General features: G+C 42.7%; 1 protein-coding gene across 2 annotated transcripts in view; it reads right to left on the bottom strand.

The window, feature by feature from the left end:
• The window catches only part of TRAPPC10 (trafficking protein particle complex subunit 10), a 92,030-nt gene that overhangs the window by 12,589 nt on the left and 62,584 nt on the right, over window positions 1-16,857 (bottom strand). Inside the window, exons 15-20 of one of the 2 annotated variants that reach the window (XM_008176459.4) lie at window positions 13,887-14,028; window positions 12,629-12,787; window positions 10,473-10,702; window positions 9,163-9,263; window positions 8,550-8,676; window positions 5,587-5,757 (exon numbers count right to left, since the gene is read on the bottom strand). In XM_008176459.4, coding sequence (XP_008174681.3) covers window positions 5,587-5,757; window positions 8,550-8,676; window positions 9,163-9,263; window positions 10,473-10,702; window positions 12,629-12,787; window positions 13,887-14,028 — 930 coding nt within the window. The remainder of the gene's footprint in view (window positions 1-5,586; window positions 5,758-8,549; window positions 8,677-9,162; window positions 9,264-10,472; window positions 10,703-12,628; window positions 12,788-13,886; window positions 14,029-16,857) is intronic. The other variant, XM_065578336.1, reaches the window with a different exon arrangement.

The raw sequence follows: 16,857 nt of genomic DNA, 5'->3' as shown, positions 1-16,857 counted from the left end.
GCTTTCTAATTGATGAAGAAGGCAATGAATTTGTACTGTGAAGAGAAAGATGAAGCATTTAAGATAAAGACCAAAAGAAACCCAAACTATTACATCAGACAAGCTCACAAACTAAGTCACAAGAAAGGTGAGATTTTTCCAACATCTTTCTTTAAACAGCAAGCCAAAAATAATTTTTAACAATGGCATTTTGATTGATGAAGGCCTCATCAAGCTAGCAGGAAGAAAGCTGTTCAGTACCGTCTTCTCAGTCGAATACCCTTGGTGACATGAAGCCATTGCACAGGGCAGGAGGGAAGGAGAAACAAAAAGTCAAATTCTTCAGAAAAGATGTTACTGATAGCTAAATGATCTCATTTTTCATCTTTGTGGCTCATCATCATCTCTAGTCTTCTCGAGCTGTGAAATGGATGCTGACATCATTTGTGCGTCTTTTAAAAAGAAGTAACAGAAAAAATGGTTCCTTACCTGTTCTGTAACTGTTGTCCTTTGATATACGTTGCACACATCCATTCCATTTCAGGTGTGTGCACAACCAGTGCATTAAAGCCAGATATTCTTTCCCCCACAGCACTACCCATTGGGGCAGCACACAGCCCACTGCATGCGTGTGCTGACAGCCAATGGTATAACGGGCAGAGCCACTCTGACCATCCCTCAAGTTCTTTCACACCAGAATCCAGTATGCTTAGACTCCAGTGTAGAGGGGAAGAAGGGTGAGTCGTGGAATGGAAACATGCAACACATCTCAGTTACAGAACAAGTTAGTAACAGTATTTTCTTCAAGTGATTGCATGTGTCCATTCCTTTTCAAGTGACAGAAGCAGTTCAGAATGGAGAAGGATTTTGGAGCCTACCTGAACAAGGATTGCAGCATAACTTTCCCAACTCTATCATGATCTCTTGAGGCTTGGGAGAAAGCATAAAGCTCAGTTAAAGTGTGTACCAATGACCAAGTTGCATCCCTGCACGCGTCACTGATGGGCATCTGACACAGGAATGCAGCTAAGCTAATGCTGCTTGTGCTCTTGGAGCTGAAACTCTCAGGTGGAGAAACCTCGGTAATGTCATAGCAGTATGCAGGATGAGATCCAGAAGATATTCTCTGCATAGAGAAAGGTTGCCCCTTCATTGTATCAGCAAAGGAAATGAACAGCTACAGGGACATTACTACTTTAGTCCTGCCCAGGTAACAGGCGAACACCCTGTGGTGGTCCAAAGCTTTTTCTTCATCCTTATGAGACTGAGGCTTCAGAAAAAACAGTTAAGTGGATAGGAGATGTAAAATATGAACAAGCAGCCCTAGGTTCAAAAGGTGGACCCATTAATGCTGACAAAACTACATTTAGATCTTATGGGGGCATGGGGTCTCATAGGTGGAAAGAGTCTGTCTAATTTCTTTAAAAAAAAATCAGAGTTATTGAGTTGAAAAACACAGATTTAATCCTCTATAGGAGGATGGAATGCCACCAAGAGAACTCTCAGGGAGCTGATGGAAGATCCATTTTTCCTTTAGAGAAAGTATTTCAGAATAAGCTGAGGAGAGGACTTTGTAGGAGTACCACCCTGCTGCTGGGACCACAGAGAGAAACATCTCCATTTCATCATGTAAATGTATCTGGTGGATGGCTTTCTGCTGTTTAGAGAATGTTCTGAACCTCTAGGGAACATGCAGTTTCCTCAAGTGTTAGCTACTGAGCATTCAACTGGTCGTATGAAGACTGCGAAGACTGGGAAGCAGCATCTGGCCGTGGTCCTGTAAAATATTGCTGTCTTGAGGGAGAGTCATGGGATCCTGGCTGTAAAGAATCAGTAGGTTGAGAAACAATGCTGTCAAGGCTGAGGCTATCAGGATCAGAGTATTGTGATCCTGTGTGAGCTTGAATACCACCTTTGGAATCAGAAGAATAGGGAAGACATGTAAACAGCAGCATGTCCTTCCACAACAAAAAGAAAGCAGAGGGCTACATCTACACAACGAGCTAGGGGCGAGAGTCCCCTGCTCAGGTACACATAGCAATGCGAGTTAAACAGTGATGTAGCCATGGTAGCACCGGGAGTGGCAACGGAGGCAAGACTTAGCTGCATTTTCACTGCTATTTATAGTCAAGCTAGCTCAATGAGCACTAGCATGACTGCGTACGCAAGCAGGGGAATCACACCCCTACTTTGTACTGTAGACATAGCTTGAGATAGAGCCTGGGCTGTGACCTGCTCTAGAAGGTAACAGGTAACACTTCCTCTTCAGTTACATAGTGATCAGATCTTTCTCTGACTTTTCCCAAGCTTGAAAAATGGATTTTGCAATGTGTGTTCTGAGGGACCATTTGTAATTCCTGTTAATTGTTCTGTTGAGATGATCTGCCACATGGTTCTGAACACCTTGGAAGTGTGAAGAATTGAGTATGACAACATTTTTGATGCAAAGATCCCAGATATCTACAGCCTCTTGGCAAAGGCAATCTGACTTGGCACCTGTTGCCTATTCAAGCAGAACATAGCAGCAGCAGCATTTTCCATGAGCTTGCACAGTGCATCCTTTGATTTGTAGAAGGAAAACAACAAACCAGGTGAATTGTTTGCATTTCTCACACGTTTATGTGTCGAGAGAATTCCTGATCTGACCAAAGCCCCCGAGTCTGGAAGTCCCCCAAGTGAAGGATAAAGCATCCATGACCATAGTCCTGGAGTGCAGAGTCAGGGGAAAAGAGACCCCTTTGCATACACTGGCAGAGTCCATCCACCTGTATCTGAGTCAATATGTCCAGCAGGGGATGAGACCGATGGTATAGACTTCAAACACGCCCACATGCTTCTGAGCTGAAGGATGGCACGCTGTTGTACAAGGATGGACCTTGAGGTCCTTGCACAGGTCCAGTATTGCCTGAACTCTGGCTTGGTGACTTGGAATCAAGACCTGCTCCTATAAACTTGATCCTCTACACCAGGGGACTACAGCCCACGGGACAGATCCGGACCCTCAGGGTTTTGGATCCGGCCCGCGGGATTGACACCCCCATGGCACCCACTCCGCTCCAGAAAGCAGCTGGTACCACGTCCCTGCGGCCCCTGGGGAAGGGAAGGCAGAGGGCTGAGCGCGCTGCCCTTGCCTGTGGGTACCTCTCCCAAAGCTCCCATTGGCTGGAAACGGGGAACCTTGGCCAATGGGAGCTTTGGGGGAGGTACCCACAGGCAAGGGCAGCGCGCTCAGCCCTCTGCCCCCCTTCCCCCAGGGGCCGCAGGAACATGGTGCCAGCCGCTTCCCGGAGTGGCACAGGGCCAGGGCAGGCAGGCAGCCTGCCCTGGCCCCAGTGTATGCAGCTGCCATCCCAGAGCTGCTCCAGGTAAGTGGCAGCGGGCCGGAGCCCGCACCCCAAATCCCTGCCCTGAGCCTCCTGCCTGCACCCCAACCCTCTGCCACACCCCACCTGCACCCCAACCATACCCCGCACCCCTCCTGCACCCCAACCCCCTGTCCTGAATCCTCTCCCTGCAACACTGCCCTGAGCCCCCTCCCACACTGTGCACCCCCTCCTGCACCCCAATCCCCTTCCCTGAGCCCCCTTGTACACCTGCACCCCTCCTCTGCCCCAACCCCTTGCCCTGAGCCCCTTTCTACACACCGCATCCCCTCCCACACCCCAACCCCTGCCCCAGCCCTACATTCATGGCCCTGCATGCAATTTCCCCACCCAGATGTGGCCCTTGGGCCAAAAAGTTTGCCCACCTCTGGTCTACATGGAGAGCAACACTGACTTGCCTTCGTTGATCAACAGGCCTAAGCAATTAAAGGAGGACTGGATCTTCTCGATGATAACCTCTACCTGTTTGCCTGGATCTTTCCTGAATCAGTCTTCTAGGTATGGAAACACTTGCCACCTGCCCTCCTGAAATGTTTCACCACCACTTCCCTATATGTTGTGAAGACTTGAGAGGCTGAAGACCGACCGAAGGGGACGACAGAATTGATAATGAACTTTTTCCACAACAAACCCTTAAAAACCTCTTGTGGTTATGGTGAATGGCCACATGAAAGTAAGTGTCCTTTAAGGGCTTGTCTATACAAAGGATGAGTTTGCGGTAAGCTGGGATGTGGGCACTAGCCTGCTGCAGACTAATTATGCGGATTCCGCTGACATGCAAACATTAGTGTAAACAAGCCCTAAATCATGGGCAACACATCAATCGTCAGGATCTAGGTATGGGATAATACAGGCTAGTAACCATGCAAAACTTTCATTATTATGTATTTGTTTAGGTTCTGCAAAACTAGATTAGGTCTGTGGCCTCCCTTGGATTTTGGGAGAACGAAGTATTGAGAATAGAATCTCTTCCCTGATGTTGAGGAGGGTGGAACTTCTATGGCCGCTGGCTATAAAAAAATATTACATTTTTTGAACAAGAACAGTCTTGTGCGATTGGTCCCTGAAGAGAGATGAGGGAGGAGGACCAGGAGGTCAGAGAGAAACTGCAGGCATATCCCAGTTCTATGGTGCTTAGCGACCAGTTATCGGTTACCAGTTAGCAACCAAGCAGCTAGGAAGTCAGATAGTCTGCTGCGAAAGGGAGGACAGGAGATATTAGACACTGACAAGGTGGTACTTTGCCTTGACTTTGGAGTCAAATAAGACTGTTTAGATAGCACAGGTTGTCTCAATAAAGCAAAAGGAGGTCATCTTCTTCTTTGGAACTTATGGTGTGTTCATTTGCTCAGGCTGCCTTGTTGGATAGAAAAAGAGGTCTGTGCTGAGTCTGAAATGGTTTCCTCTTAGGATCTGGGATAAAAGTCACCAGAAACCTAAGGGTAGAGCCCTAATGTCTTTTAGGGAACACAGAATTTTGTACATCTTCCCAGAAAACAAGTTACAGTCCTCAAAAGGAAGATCCTCAGTCATCTACTGGACTTCTGTTGATATCCCAGATGACTGCAGCTAGGAAAAGTGATGCACTGTGACGGAATGCCATCACTCGTCACAATCTGCACCAGCCAAGGCCACCTGAAGTGAGGTTCTGGCTACCAAATTCAGTAATCATTGCCTGATCCTGACTAGGCCAAGTAAAAGTAAGTCTGTACACAAAAATTTAGCCATACGGCCCCATACTAGTCAGATTTATTACAGCCAGAGCAGTGCTTAAATCCCAGGGACTTAGGCATGCCCTGGTCCTGAGGCAAAGCAGAAGTCCAAACAGCAATAAAAAAGAAAAAAAACAAGAACCATTAACTATACAAACTATTTACAAAAAGTTTAGAAAAGTTTTTTGCGAGAAAAGGAAAAGTTGTATGATGAGACACACACTGGCTGACCATAGGTAGTGAGAAGGAACTGAGGGAATGGTAGGAGCAGCTCTGCCCTTTATGCCATCAGCTAGTAGTATGTGGAGGTTGCATGCACCTACCAGTGTGGGTAAAAATTCTCCAGCTTCAGTGCACTGGGCACACACACCCCAGAAGTGGAATGGACGTGTGCAATCACTCAAAGAAATTACAGTTAACAGAGACCTATCCCTGGACTTCCCATCACCCAAATAGATTCTTCCTTCCCCCTTTAAGTCTAAGATACACTATATGTAGATAAAAATACTTACAAAATAATTTTCCACTTGGAATTCGTAAGTGTACGGCTTCAAGAAGAATGACTGCTCTTCAGAGGTATCTGGACAAAAGCTAACCGAAAACTGGCACTGCAAAGAGGGGGGAAGTTCTTTTGTCCACTTCAATTCCCACACAAAGAATACTGACTGCTTACTGTATATGTGCTGAAAGAAAATTATTCATCCATAGTATGAACTCGTGTCTTAATACCAGGAGCTTTCTATACTGCTATTCTAATGAAGGGGAATTCTTACCCATAGTCTTGTTATATACATGACCTCCAGAACTTTTATTATATTATTTATACATTCATCAAACCATGAAACTATAACCATTTAACAGTTCTCACAATCTAAAATCCCCAGACATGTACTGGCTCAGATTGTTACAATGAGGAGGGAAAAGTTTCATTGCCAGAATCAGTATTCCAGGCATGATAACTTTTTTCCTGAAGAGTAAATATAAAAAAGTTAAAAATAAATAAATAAAAATTAAGTTTGCTGCTCAGGAAAATACACAAAACATGACTGTCTTAAAACCAGGCACAAAGCAGATTGATACCTATTACAGAGCACTGTTTTGTCATTGCATCTCAATTCTAGTGTGCAGCTCCTGAGCTACTCCACTTTTTAGCCATTCTTGACCACAGAATGGCCAAAACCACCAAACTATGTGGTAGCTTTTTTGCAAGAGGAACAAGAAGGGATTAGGAGACCAACGAGAAGGTTGTTCACCCTGTGCAGTAACTGTGGTTCTTTGAGAACTGAGGTTCTTCGGGTGCTCCACAATAGGTGCGGCAGCACACCATGCGCCTGGGATCGGAGATCTTCATTAGCAGTTTCCATTGGACTGCACACATGCACCTCCCGGTCTCGCACTATGAGCATCATGTATATATAAGTGCTGTGCTATCCAACCACCACCCAGTTCCTTCTCTACCGCAGAACTCATCTTTCAGCTCTGAAGCAGAGGGGTGGAGGGCGGGTAGTAGAGCACCCAAAGGGACACTCATCTCAAAGAATTTCAGTTACTGCACAGGGCGGATTAACCATCTCTTCTTCTTCAAGTGATGTCCCTATGGATGCCTCCACTGTAGGGACTATAAAGTAGTGCCCCTAGTTGGAAGGCTGGGGCTTTGGAGTGGCATTTAATGCGGATGATAGGACAGCGTGTCTTAGTACAGTATCAGATGCTGAGTCATGCATAATAGAAGATGCCGATGTGGCTACTTTGCAAATGTCAGCAATCGGGACACTGTTGAGAAAGGTAATCGAGGTGCAGAGAGGGAGGGTGGAATGTGCTTTACTTCCAGGAGGAAGTCATCAATTGTATAGTTGGTAGGACAGGTGTACACACTGCAAGATCCAGTTGGAAAAGCGTTGCTTAGACATGTCCACACCTTTCCTTTAGTTCTGTCCAGGTCAAAGGCTAATGCTCATCTGATGTCCAAGGGTGTGTAATGCCGCTTCTTGCTGGTTGCTGTGTTTAACATATCGGTGCTGAGGGAGAGGTGCATTCTCTTGAGCAGGCAGCAGAGTTCTTGCTTGGTGCCAAGGGTTTGCTCAAAGCCGAAGGTATAGTCAGTGCCGAGAGCTTGGCTGGTGCCAAAATGGACATCACCAATGCAGATGGTTTAATTGATGTCGTGGTGCCCAAAGTTGATCTGGTCAGGGCAGTGGGCACCATTTTTGATGGTCTCATATCACAGTCTCCAGTGCCGAGACAGTGCCAACGTCTGAAGGTCTGCCCATGTAGGGTCTTTAGACCTCTGTTTAGCTGTGGTACTGGAGGTACTCTGATGGCCCTAAATCTATGTCTCATCCCCGAAGATGTCGAGGCTATTGACCTTGCAGAGGATGGAGGCGGTGGTGTCTCAAAGGGTGATGGAGAAGCCCATTCCTTCCAATCAGCATGAGAAAGGGAAGATTTTCTCTTAGGACATGGAGATTGAGGGTAGGAGAATGACCTAGCGGAGCATGAGACCCGCGCGGGGGAAGTGTCCAGGCCAGGGTCTGATGCTGGACGCAACGATCTCACCATGAGAAGTTGCAGCCAGACGTCCCAGTCTTTTCTGGCCCTGGCAGTCAGGTTATGGCAATGGATAGACTTCTGCAGGACATGTCCCTCTCCCAGGCAGCGGCTGCACTGTAGATAACCATGGTTATTGGAAAGTTGTCCCACAGGTAACTCATCTCTTAAACCAGAGAGATCTGGGCATAAGGGTGAGAGATAGTTTTCCTGCTCCCTGTTCTTCTCGACTGGAAAGCTATGTCCTAAGCTACGAGCTTAACAGGGAGGATAAGAGGAAGGAATTTATCTTTTTACGGGAGAGGACAAGGAAGGAAAGAACTAACTACTAACAGGTAAGGCACTATTTAATAGGTCAAAGGACAGGCAGGCACCTCTGCAGATTCCATTCCAGACCAAAGGTGGCTAAGAAAGAACTCAGGGGTGGCTGGACCGCAAAGTGCTATATATACAGGTCGCTCACGGCATGAGATGGGGCGGGGGGGGGGGGGGGGAGAGGGGGTTGTGTGTGTGTGTGTGTGTGTGTGTGTGTGTGTGTTTCAATACGCACAGCTAATGAGGATCTCCGATCCCAGGTACATACAGTGCAGCATCCATAGAGACATCGTTCAAAGAAAAAACTAATAATTTGACCTGGGTTAGGATTTTATCTTGAGTCTGCAGATGTGAAAGTCTATTGCAGTGAGTGACCTAGCTCCCAAAATACCCTTGAGTGGAAGGTCACCCTGATCTGCTTTTCAGAGATTGCAAAGATCTGAATATTTGCATTTGGGTGTGTCAGTCATGTTATATTATCTCTGACGAAAGCCATTCACTCAGATACTAAGCATTTCAGCAATACAAGTGTCAATTTTTTCATTTGTGCCTTGGTACATTCATCTTATTCTGCATACCTAAAAGGTAATGAACCACCAAGGAGAATCTTTACCTGTTGGGATTCTGGCTTCAGAGGTACCAGCTGTAGATCTATGCAGTTACCAAAATTTTTTAGGTTATTGTCAGACAGCTGGAAACAGAGTTCTGACAAATTCTGTACACAAACCTGTACGTATTTCCTGAAAATTAAGCATATTGAACGTACAATTATATACAATGTATATAACAACAACATTTAATCCTTGCTATAGAGTTTCTCTAATTGTGACACTCAGGCAAGAACAGTAAAAATGACAGGCATATTTCTTTTCCTCTCTGCTTAATTACTAATCTGAAAGTCTGCAGAAGTAGGTCTATAGTACAGTTATTTTTTATATGTAGTTTTGCTTTTACTGAGTTCTAACATGGAAACCAAAAGATGGAGAAAATTAGCCTATCACTATGTGATTAAAATATACCACCAATAATGTATTTGTTGTTCTGCTGGGGGAGTGTGAAAGGGAGAATAATGGGTGAATCCAAGAATGAGCATTTCGTAAGTGGCAAAACTCACCACCCACTTACAAAAAATAAAAGCTTACGTGGAAAGATTACATACAGAACATCAACTTCTACAAACATTTTCTAAGAGGAAAGAGACTATAAATATTTAAAGACTACATTACCGTTTGCCAGCTGACAGTAAGGAATGCTTGGCATTAAAAGGTACACTGAACGTTAATGCAATAATGGTGGAGTAAATTGACCATGGACAATCAATGGTTACCTGGAGAAAAGAAACAGAATTCTTATTCATGGTATACATTTGCATAATGGCTTTATTTTCCAATTCCAAATACTCAAACATTTCCCAGAAACTTGGTCTTGACCAGTTAAACCTAATGCACCCAAAAGGGAGAAAAAAAATTGATTTATCAAACAACTAAACTTGGTAAGGTGGGAAGAGGATTGCATGCATGCGTGTGTGCACACGCACTTACAGCTTGGTGTGTCTGACCTCAACCCCTAAGCTGACTTATCCATGGAATCTGCCTTTTCAGAGTACTTTCTTCAAGGGCTGGCAAATGTCAAGCGAGAACAATCCTGTCGCCAGTGGCATCTTATTGCAATAACCACATAGTAATTTTATTTGAGATTGACAAAATCTAAGGGAACAAACCTATTAACTTCATAACGTAAGGGATGATGGATCTGCATTGTGAACTTCAGCACAGAGCTTCAAAAAAAGTTCCTCCTGAACTGAATGCAGATTTTCCCTTAATGTGTACACACACTAAGTGTACACACACTAAGTGAAATAACTTTTTTCATATATGTTCATATTCTTTATGAACACCAAATGCCCCCCACCACTAGTTTCCAAAACCAACCTGTAGTTTCTTTTAACAAGAGTTAAGCATGTGAGAAGTAAGAGTGCCAGTACATTGTGCAGACAATTTCAAACACAGGGCAATAAAATCAGTAACATGGGATAGAGCTCTCAAATTAAGTCCCAGCAATATAAGGAAGTGGTGTTACTGGTTTAATCCGAACATTCTTTTCTCTTAATACTGAAGCAGTGTACCAGAATGGTGCAGGGATATTATATAGATAGAAATTACATCTTTCTGATGGATCAGAAGAGAGGCTTTGATCACTGGAGTCATTAAAGATCCCATAGTACTTAAAACTAAAGTAAGGGTGATAACTATGGCCTGTTGGCCAAATTCCAACTTGTGTTATTGGCACAGAATCTCAAAACCTCAGAGAAGGCTAGTATTTGGTGAAGGGAGACTCATCCACCTATAAAGCACTGTATATTTTTGTATATACTTTAAATATTCTGTACATGTATATTTGCATCTATTTCATACAGTCTGAAGTGATTTCATATCCTTTAAGCTAGAAGGTGTTCTGTACAAGTAGGTTATTCTCACCCATATTTTGGTCAATTTAAGCACTTGTGGTCAAACATTAACTTTTTTTGTCATCTTACTTTTTGGTCAACTGTAGCCATGCAGTTGTCCATTTTCTGCTTCTCTTTGCTTTTCCTGTGCAGTTCTTTATTTATCAGATTTTCACTTTCCACTGAAGCTGTTGGGGTTGATGGCAAATAGATAACTTCTAGGTCAAATTCAATCACGTGATATGCAGGAGCCACTGGCAGGGTGATGCTTGTGATCTTTTCAGAAGACTGGATCAGTAATGATGATTCTGAGACTTTTTCTACAATTGTGTAGAATATGAAGTAATTTTAGAAATATTCCTCCCTTTCACAACCTCCATTTTTCATCTCTAGTTATCAAGTCACGAGATCATTTACTGAAAGGCTAGAAATGCCTTCTTCCATCAAGAAGGAGCCCTAAAGGCTTGGTACCTATAGTGTCTATAACCCACACCTCCCTGTCAGCGAGGACTGCAGCCATAGGACTCATTGTAGAACTCCAAGAACTCCACACTGGCTTCCTTGATGAAGTCTCTGGCTACAAATACATTATGAAGCTTAGGCTGGCAGAGCCCCGCAATGTAGAGACAACCTTCATTGACAGAACTAGCTTTTCTGTCCATGTAGGAACACCACCTCCCCGAATGATGTTAGCTACATCAACAGAAACATTCTTCCATCAACATGGCTGTGTCTATGCCTGGTGTTTGTCAGCATAGCCATGTTGGTCAGGCATGTGGGTTTTTTCACATCCCTGACCAATGTAGCTATGCCAACATAACCTTCAAGTGTAGATCAAGTCAAAGACCCCACATCATGAATAACCTTCCCCTTCATTATTTCTACTAGTGTTTCCCTAATTCTTCTTGAAGGGCTACTGGCTACCTTCCTTGGTAGTCCATTTCAATATTCAAGAAAATTCTTGACAGAGCAATTTAATGATGAGTCTGAATCTTATCAATGTTCCTTCAGTCCTCACCTGCCCCATTACCCAATCCTTTTTTCACCACTAGTCCTTGCGACTCCTCACATCCTATTACTTCATTCCTTTAATCTTACACAAGCTTCATTACTGATAACACGAGACTATGTACTGATAATGAGGATTTAACCAGCATTAGTGATGTACCTTAAAGAATTTCATACAGGATGCCTACATTTATCCTATTTTTAATCTCTCTTTATTCAACTACTGAGTCTTTGCTTCTTGCTTTTACATATAAACTGAAGGAAAGGGGTGAGATGCACTAGCAGAGCTTTGGGAGAAGCTGGGATATGACCTGCTTAAATGAAACACTGGCTAGAGAAAGGCAAATAATTCTTCACTTTCCTGAGCACTAACCATTGCTTTATAAAAACATCCTAGCTGCTTAATAATTATGACATAATTTTTGCTATGGTACAAAGCCTCTGTACAGGTAAGGTCTCACAATGGCAACACAAAATAGTCTAATTCACTCAAATCCTCTAATAATCCTCAACTATTCCTTCCTCCCTACACTGACCTCTATCCATAAAAAGCAGTATTGCCAGGACTAATCTGGTTGACTGAAAGTTCATACTTCTTTCCTGAGGCAAGTGATTGCCTCAATAATTAGACCAAATGCAATGAGAACTCAACCATGAATTCATGTATGCAGGAGGCCTAAGTAGTCAACTCTGTTTTATACAAAATATGCAAATTCAAAGCTAGACAGGGTGGTACAGCGAACCCTGTAGCTGGATTTCATTCCAGGTCCTAGAAGGTGTTCCCATGATCTCCTTCCCTGCCATAGGTGAAAGTGTTACTAAGGTTTCCTCTGTTGTGTGGTGCCACTTGCAAATATACTACATTTAAAAGTTGCTTAAGAGGCAAGTTAAATTTCCTAGTGAAGGGCCCACAGACAGTAAATTAATCTTTTCCAGAATGTATCTATTCTGTTATTATTGAGATAAGACCTATACCTGAAGTAGCGAAGACTAACTGGTCACATGTACACAGTTTCCAAAACAGTTGTAGAAAAAGGCCAGGACTTCCAGAAGCTTTTGTGCTCTGAAATGCTGAGTTGCCAGTTCCTAATTGATGGTTACTGACAACAATGTTGTCAAATGTTCTAACATCTTATAGACCACTTTGCTGCCATGCAATAATATTTACATCATGCTTATAGGATTTCTGCATTTTCACAGTCTGGTAAGAGATAATTGATTTTGGCTATGCTGCTTACCCTTGGTATTGGAATAGATCAATGCTTTGCTCTCTGGATGGTACAGGAAAGGCATGGCATCGGCGTTACTGAGCTGCAGAGTATCTCCACTCTTCATGGTATAATGGCCAGTAGTCACTGTGAACTTCACCCTCTGAGGAATACCAGCCAAAAGGCTGTCTGAAGAAAAAGAAAGCAAACAGTGCCAGTGTATTCCAGCACTCTAGTTATTAAATGGTTACAATTAGCTGCTAATGTTTGCTAGGAGTTTACAAATAAACATTCACAGCTCATTTTTCACACAAGTACATCTTAACATCAACTGGAAAATTTTACTTTTTGGTGCTCAATTATGGAGTGGGTTTCTAAGAAATTGTCCAAGAAATAGGGAGAGTTTCAGCCACTCAATTTTGGGCAATTTTCACTGTTTCCCTTCACCTGAAGTCAAAGCATTCTCAATCAATGAGGTGCAGCTGTGGAACAAGCTTCCAGAGGCAGTCAGACTAATTCAAAGTGTGACCACCTCTTTGAGACAGCTTTCCCATATTAAACAGAATGATATAGAATATGTGAAGATATAGGAAGAAGGGGGAAAATGTGTGTTAGAGATACAGCCCGAGCAGAGCCTCTTCTACTAAGGAAGGGGGGGGGGAGGGGGGGGAGTAGAAGACTTCATGAAGCCTAGGGGACCTCACTGGTAAAATCTAATTTACCAGGAATGTTCTTAAACATGGTGACGGGTTCTATAGAAAGCTCTTAGATTGAATTCAGTGGAAAGCGAATCACTAAAGGAAAGACTCCTGTTCATTTTAAAGGGAGTTAGATCAAAGCCTCTTTGGTAGGTGAGTGTGCAAGGTAAAGGGATTTCGCTAAATTACCAAAGCCAATACAGTGTCACAAAACTAGTAAGAAATTCACAATGGTGCAGTCAAATCACTATCTATTCTCCCCATCAACATGTCCAGTGATGCAAGATCAAACCCCACTTGATCCTTCAAAAGGATACAGACATATATATGCACTCCAACTAAGCCAGATTCTGAAATTCGCAATCAAATACTAGTTGTCATGTCACCTGACAAGTGGGACTGATAGTGTTCAGACTCACTAAAGCCTAAAGACTCATATGTTCTCAATAGAAGTAGTTTTAAAAGGAAGCTGCAAAAGACAACAGAGCAAAGTAACTTGTTTTAGATGAAATGAGAAGTAAGAAACATGTCATGTAGTGAGAAAGTAACACGAACAATCAACACATTCTTAGTGTTACAAGTTTACCTACCAGTCAATGGCTCCACTTTTAGCTGGGGCTCCTGAGAGTACACATCATACTGCACAACTGGGTAAATGTGAGGAAGGACAAAGTGCACTTTACCCACTGACGTGCACAGCTGCCTGAGAGTATATGTCCCAGGTTCTTTGGCCTTTGAAAAATAAAAAGTGAAACTGAAGAGCGGATTTTCAACCTAGCAATTATTTTTACATTTCTCAAGAAAACCCTTTGTTTTCTCCACTGAACTTCTGACAAATGAAGGACAAATACATGTCTCAGCCCATTTCTAACTTGTATGCTTTTATCTGAACAACTAGGTGAATAAAAAGAACTAAGAAAAAAAAATTCATGAAATTGCTCAAGTGCTCCAAATGCAATTTTAATAACTGCAAAGGACCACACCTAATAATGGGCAGGGGGGTCAGGAATGTTGTCCATTTGAAGAATAAAGTCAAGTGCTGTCAATTGAAATACTCTGTTACCCAAAGTACCTAGCATAGCAACCCACTCTGCTGATTATTTATATCTCATACATATATATATTTGAAGTGAGGGCTACATACATTAAAATATAATGAATATGATCATCTATGATATTATGGACTTTACCAGGTCACAAGCAGCGGAGTGCTTATTTGGCTAGCATTCATAAAACCCCACACTGTGCAAGGCACAGACTTCAATCAGTATAAGCCTATGATGTTTTCACACTTTCTTCCACATTGTGTGGACACCTATTAATGAATATATTTTAATCTCAAACTCTCCACCAACTCTACCTTAAGGTGGCTAGTTATGATAGGATAGCACCATTATAAAAAAATAATAAAATGGTACACCTGTAGGTGTGCTTCCAGAAGATGCATCAGTTCTATCCCTGGTGAAGGATAATGTGTTAGTCACTGCTGATAAACAAGATTTGAGGTTTGGAAGTGGTTTCTCCCCCACCCCTTTGTCACTTCTTACTGCACAGCATTGAAAGTGCTACAAATCTTTGTTAATGTCATAGGCTGCTCTCACAGCAGAATTAGAATTTTTTGGGCACTGGAATGAACTTTAGTTTTAATCAAACTAGCAGTTATAGTCAATTGAACAAAAAACTGAAATGATACAGCTATTTATCCTGTCAAAAGCACTGAGGGCATATGAACACCCAAACAGAAGGAAAATGCTGGCCTCTCAAATCTATAGTATTTTGAATTTTTCACATAGAGCAGGTTTTCTAAAAAATCCTCCTATTTTCTTGAGCATAATGTACAGATTTGTGTTGTGCGCGCCATATCACATCACATCTGATGTGGAATTAACCCATAATACACAAACCTTATGCGGCCTGAAGCAATTGTTTTTTGTCTGACAGTGAACAATCAAATTCAAAATGTTTCAGTTGTAAGTTAGTGGTACTGCACCTGCCCCCAAATTACAATCCTACAAGCCTTACCATCTGAGTGTTTTCTCAAAACTTTTTCCCATCTTGTAAATAGACAAAAGCATTAGTGCATATTATGTGCTAATGTCATGGGAGATTTCATGTAATGTAAACCTAAGCAATTTTTAGGAGTCATAGGAGAGGGGAATACAGACCCAAAGAACCCAGAAAACATCTTCTGACCTGCTATAAAACTTTAGAATGAATACATTTAAAGAGGGTCAGTTTGGAGTATGGCTAAGAGACTGCTGCACATTTAGCATGAAGCAAGTTCTATGCTCGGTCTAAAAACCTACAAACAAAGCAGAGTGCACATACATCCCATATGGAGGGGGGCATTTTCTTTTCCCTTTATTGTTCCCTCAATGCAATTGTTAGGCTGGCCTACACTTAAAATTTTGATCGGCATAGCTATGTTGCTTCCCAACTGACATAACTGGGCTGAACTAAGCACCAGTGTAGACGCAGCTCAGTAGACAGAAGAATGCTTCCATCAACCTAGCTACCACAGCTCAAAGAGATGGATTACCGACAACAATGGAAAGTGCCATAGGAAGTGTCTACACTATGGCACTACAGCAGTACAGCTATGCTTGGCGTAGACATGGCCTTCATCCTACACAAGTGAGAGAAGTTTCTATAATCCCATTTTTTAATCTCTTGACCTGTTAGATAATGTAACAAATATTAAGCCATCATCCTACAGTAGGTGCACTCAATTTTTTTTAAATAAACATACCACCTCTAATATATTTTTAAGAAAAGTATCACCAAGTGATATCTAAGTTACTTGATACTGTCAAAGTTCTAGAAATTAAAACTCTGTTCTTAGCAGAAGAGGATAAATGCTGGATGCAACACTCAGCATGAAGGAATCTAACAACACAATTTCCCCTCTTGCTGTTCCTTCACTACAGGAAGAGATTTGAAAACAGGAGAATTAGGAAGTTAACCCTCCCTCCTTCAGTATTGGCCACCAGAAATGTACATAGTATGAGATATAAAAAATAGTTCAAGTAGTAAATTGTATCTTCATTTATATTCCATCTTTCTGCTTCCAGAGTTTAGTAGATTGCTTCCTCACTCATGAAGCCAAAAACACTGCACACACTAATCCCCTACAGCCTTCTCCCAGTCAGGTTCTTCAGACTTAGATCCAATTTTATATGAAACTGCATCTGCAGCCACGTGGCCCTCTGAAATCTCCAAATCGCATTGCACTGCCTCTATTACTAGATATGGGTTGTCTGAGTGGTATGTAACAGCCACTGACTCACAGGAGGTATTCAAAAACCTAAAAATTAGACCAGTAGGTAGTGCACAGATCACACGGTTGCCAGCTCTCAGTTCAAGCACCTGCTGCACCAATGTGAACTTACATCTCCAGCAGATAAGTGCTACCCATACAGGCTCACAGTGTCAGCCTGCCCCTGTATGAGCACCTCTCTCTTTAGTAAAAAGCAACAGAGGGTCCTGTGGCACCTTTGAGACTAACAGAAGTACTGGGAGCATAAGCTTTCGTGGGTCAGAACCTCATTTCTTCAGATGCAA

Source organism: Chrysemys picta, chromosome 1 (assembly GCF_011386835.1).
Source record: "Chrysemys picta bellii isolate R12L10 chromosome 1, ASM1138683v2, whole genome shotgun sequence".
NCBI classification, from domain to species: Eukaryota; Metazoa; Chordata; order Testudines; family Emydidae; genus Chrysemys; species Chrysemys picta.
Note: the sequence above shows the minus strand (reverse complement) of the source record. Positions and strands in the feature narration are given on the sequence as shown.